At 38.2% G+C, this 5,142-nt stretch overlaps 1 protein-coding gene across 1 annotated transcript; it reads right to left on the bottom strand.

Moving 5' to 3' along the window:
- Positions 1–868: 868 nt before the first annotated feature.
- LOC145061791 (uncharacterized) lies at positions 869–4,885 on the bottom strand. The gene is made up of 2 exons (XM_079009358.1): positions 1,735–4,885; positions 869–1,485 (listed from the first exon to the last, which is right to left on the bottom strand). The coding sequence occupies exons 1-2, from the start codon at positions 4,865–4,867 to the stop codon at positions 1,145–1,147; spliced, it is 3,474 nt and encodes a 1,157-aa protein (XP_078865484.1). The 5' UTR covers positions 4,868–4,885; the 3' UTR covers positions 869–1,144.
- Positions 4,886–5,142: the final 257 nt, after the last annotated feature.

The following is a 5,142-nucleotide window of genomic DNA, read 5'->3' as shown; positions in this document are numbered from 1 at the left end:
CACATAGACTAAAACTCTTCCAATTATTTTCAATCAAAAGAGAACACGAGGTAGGATCCTCTCCATTGTCATCAGTCGGAAAACCCAATCATGAACTTGATGTTTGGTGTCTTCCTCCAAATAAGAATTTGATTCCCCCTGAAGGCTTGAACGATCCCTTCCTTCACTTGATAGCCGAGAATTCAGCCCCTAATCAAGTCCCATTCTGATCGGACGAAGGAATCACAAATGCATGGCCTTTCATCGAACAAGAACTCTCTCGGTTGTATAGACTTTCAGATTAAAGCAGTTCGAGGGTACACTCGAAAATCTCTAATCAGATAAAACCCATTGTTCTAGAAGAGAGAATGAAGAAGATGTTATGATAAAAGTGTACCAATCTGATTTCGAAATTGATCATATAACAGGAACCTAACTTCCTATCTTAAAACTATCATATGATAGGTACAGGAATGTAACTTCCTGTCCAAAAACTATCACAAACTAACTTAAAAAATGGGTCTAGAACTTGGATAACAATACCGGATTTCAACCCCAGCAAGGAGCTCTGCCCCTTGGACCCCGCTCCCAAGGGTGCTGCCCCCAACCCCCGTCAGTTCAGGGGCTTTGCCCCAAAATAGTAGTGTTTTTTTTAACCAAGACAAACTTAAACAAATGTACACTCCCTATCACCCTAACTTGTTTAATATCTATCAAGGTAACATTGATCAACAAATTAATCTCATTACACTTAAATAATATTAGTGATACAAAATCACCAACATCGGTTGAAGTTATAATGCCAATTTGTTGGGCAGCATATGCACACCAAAGCAGTAATAGCAGTAAGGATTTATGCAAATATGATGAAAAAGAACACACCAAAGAATGTGGAATGAACTTCATGAGCTGCTTTTGACAGTAATGGCGTACAAATATTGAAGACCTAAGACAAGTAACTCTTCTAACTAATGGTTTACACCTGTACTTTACTAAAACACAAGTATAAGCCTTTTTCCTTGACCACGAGCAGGTCCTTTGACTTAGCTTCAAGTCACATAACCCACACTTCGCTGCAAAGGTCCAACTAAAAATTTGCCTTCACCCTCCTGATTGTAACAAAAAAGCTTTCACTGATGAATGCAAAGTCTGAAACCTTCTGTATCTAGACGTTCTTATGGATCTTGGAAAGGGAAGATAAGACTTCATTCATGTCAGGTCGATCCTCTGGATTCATTTTGGTGCAATATAAGGCCAACTTAAGTAGCTGTTCTATAACACTCTGTTTCGTGGAGAAATTAGAAGCCAGATCAGTGTCTACAATTTCCATCAGCTCATTTATTCCATTTGAAAGTGCTTTGTCTACTAGTTGTGGCAAAGTGATCTGGACTCCCTCCTCTTCAGTAAGGACACCTGTCGGTTTTTTTCTAGTTATAAGTCCCATCACTACAACTCCAAAGCTAAATACATCCACTTTTGTTGTCAGTTTCTTCATATACGCAAATTCTGTTGGGAAAACATATATGTAGAAGTGCGTAAGTAATGACTTTCAAGGTCAAAAGTATTATAACTCAACATCAAAAGTTATATATATTTTCTTATAATATAAATAAAGAGAACTTATGTAACATTCTGTATGTTGGAATGTTCAGTCCAGTTATCAAACTATTTCATTCACAATTTTGAAAGCAAGTGTAACGATTGTTACTTTTTTCTTGAAAACTGAAGAAGAAAGAAGAGTTGGTGATTCATTACCTGGGGCCAAGTAACCAATCGTGCCTTGAAATGTGGATGCAGAAGATATGCTGCTTCCATCCTGTTGATGAACTCCAAGAATCCGAGCTGTGCCAAAATCACTCACATGAGCATCCCACTTTTCATCCAGAAGTATGTTAGAAGGCTTCAAATCACAATGAACTATTGGGAAATCATATCCCGAGTGTAAGTACACCAATCCTCTGGCTACAGACACCAAAACCTCTACTCTTTCAGACAAATCCCATCTTGATCTATCAATCCCAGAGTCGTGTATAATCCTATCCAAATTACCGTTTTCCATGTATTCAAGAACCAAAGCCTTTAGCTTCCCACTCTCCCATGTATAACCAAGTAACTTCACTAAATTTCTATGCCTCAGTTTCCCTAATGTCTTCATTTCTTTGTTGAAGCTTTTCTCAGATTCTGCTGAAAACTGGGTGATGTTCAAATTTTTCACTGCTATTATCCTCCCATCTTGTAGTCTACCCTTGTACACAGTGCTTAAGGTAGTTGTACCCAGAATGTTATCTTCATTGAAGTTGTCAGTAGCATCTTCCAATTCTTTTCTATCAAATCTTCTGAGAGTGAACCCTGGGGTATTTTCTGGTAATCTTGGGTTCTCAAGCTCTTTGACTTTGACTTTTCTAATATGCCGACAATATAATATAGCCATAATGAATACAAGAAGCAATACAAGTGATCCGAGTATTGAAAGAATCAATACAGCCTTTCTGGATAGTGAACTATTTGATTGTCTTGATGAGGCGCATAATTCGGTGTTGTTTGTAACACACAGAGATGGGTTTCCCTGTAATCCAACTGCGCTTATGTTTCTGAAAATACCAGTATCTGGAACTCGTCCTTCTAATTCGTTGAATGAAAGATCAAGTTTTTTCAAAACCGAAATGTTGCCAAAACTTTCTGGAATCAAACCGTTGAATTTGTTGTGTGAAAGATCAATAGAAGTAAGACGAGTCAGATTCGCCATAGTTCCAGGGATCTCGCCATCGAACTGATTTCTTGAAAAGTTTATGGTGGAAAGCAGATCGAGAGGAGGGAATATTTCTTCTGGAACACTACCAGAAAGCTGATTTCCAGACACATCTAGGCTTCTCAAGTTTCTGCATCTTTGAAGCGTCACTGGAATCCCCCCTGACAGATTATTGTTTGAGATGTAAATGGCTTGTATCATCTCCAGCTCGCCTAATTCATCTGGTAACCTTCCTGTAAGAAAATTGTTGGAGAAGTCGATAAAGATCTGTGTATTTTTCATCCCTGCAATCACGGACCTTGAAATCGACCCTGTCAGCATGTTGTGTGAGAGGTCTATCGAAAGCAACTTGTTAAGTTTTCTCAAACTATCAGGGATTGAGCCGTTAAACCTGTTTCTACTTACATCCAACTGAGAAAGTTGTTCAAGCTTTGAAACGGAATTCAGAATAGAACCCACAAATTTGTTGTTCATCAAGTGCAGTGCTGTAAGCTGTTTGAGCTCAAAGATTTCATCTGGAATCTCGCCTTCCAGATTATTGTTACCAAGAAAAAGGCTTTGAAGGGAAGAAATGTTTGAGAATTCTACAGGAATGGTACCCGAAAATTGATTCTGCCCAAGGGTTAAATAGATCAAACTAGTTAGATTTCCGATTTCACCTGGGAGAGGGCCAGATAAGAAGTTATTATGAATTTGCAGAATTTGGAGATTAGAGAGTCCTCCGATGCTCTGTTTCAACAATCCAGTGAAATTGTTATTTGCCATATTTAAAATCACAAGACTTGAGCAATTGAAGAGATCATCCGGGATTCTTCCTGACATTCTGTTGTCGCCAACAGTTAGATTTGTAAGATTTGACAATTTCCCTAAACCCTGAGGCATTTCTCCGGTCATCCGATTACCAGCAACATTTAACCAACGCATATTTGTACAATTTGTGATGCTCGATGGAATAGATCCCTCCAGAAAATTATCACTAAGAGACAAATCTAGCAGATTATAAAGCGACCCAATGCTTGAAGGAATTACACCTGTGAGGGAATTTGAGCTAATACTTAAGTACGTCAAATTAACCAACCTGGTTATGGATGCCGGAATCTCCCCAGAAAAATTATTCTGATGAAGGGTAAGAGATTGTAATGATTTCAGTAAATGGATATCGGGAGAAAGACGCCCTATGAGATGATTCTCTCCTAGTTGCAAAACCAATAAAGATTTTAATTTGAATACCGCGTTTGGGATTGTGGAATTCAACTGATTTTTATACAACCGCAAAAACTGTAAACCCACCAGATTTCCAATTTCAGGAGGAATGCTTCCAACGAGTTTGTTGCTGTATAAATTAAGAGCTGATAGATTTGTGCAATGACCAATTTCAGGTGGTATTTTCCCAGAGAGTGAATTCTCAAACGACTGAAGAACTTGTAAATTTGACAAGTTTCCAATCTGTCTAGGAATGATACCAGTAAGTTGATTTTGACTGAAGTCAAGAGCTATCAACTCTTTCAGATTACCTACAGAAGCAGGAATTGAGCCTTGTAAACTGTTATTATAAGCTCCAAGTTGCTGAAGATTGATCAAATCACCGATTCTATCCGGGATTGAACCATTGAGTTTGTTGGCATCAAGGCTGAGTTCTAACAAGGAAGTGACATTACACAAGCTTTCCGGAATAATTCCAGTTAGTGAATTGTTTCCGAGGTCAAGTATTTGAAGATTCCGGAGTTTTCCCAGTTCCGATGGAATCGACCCTGAGAGGGAGTTGGTGTAAAGGGAAAGTCCAGCAAGCTGTGTGCAATACCCCAATTGGGAAGGAATGTTACCAGTAAAAGAATTGTAAGAAAGATCAAGAACTTGAAGGCTGGAAAGGTTTCCAAGAAAAGGAGAGATTTGGCCTTTGAGTTGTGTTTGTTGAATAGAAATGGAAACTACACGTTGTGAGACATCATCACATTGGATTCCAGTCCAGTTACAGTGGTGGATGGAATCAGCATTCCAATCCAGGAGTGCACCGGTTGGGTCATCTGTGATTGAGTTCTTGAAATGTTCCAAAGCATTAGCTTCATCTTTTAAGCTAGAATCTGCAGATAGAACACAAAGTAGCAGAAAAGGTAAAAGGAGAAGGGTTTTTAACAACATTGATAGTTTTGAAGTGGAGATAATTCTATGAGCATGAAGCTGATACGTTATATATTACTCAAATAGTCAATACGATATAGAAGTCCACTAGGACGAGTTTTGTCAACCCATAGTGTGTGAAAACATATTAAAGTCTTTACAGCTAAAAAACTTTATTGACGTTATTCTTATCCTGGGTCCATACTGCCATTCAAGCTCGTTATTATTATTCAATTTGATTCGAAATATATAAAAGAGAAAAAAACAACATACCAAGTTTGCAAATTCTAGTATTA

The sequence above is a fragment of the Lactuca serriola genome, chromosome 7, assembly GCF_051521515.1.
Source record: "Lactuca serriola cultivar US96UC23 chromosome 7, Lser_US96UC23_V15, whole genome shotgun sequence".
Classification (NCBI taxonomy): Eukaryota; Viridiplantae; Streptophyta; class Magnoliopsida; order Asterales; family Asteraceae; genus Lactuca; species Lactuca serriola.
The sequence above is the reverse complement of the archived record's forward strand: the minus strand, read 5'-3'. Positions and strand labels throughout refer to the sequence as shown.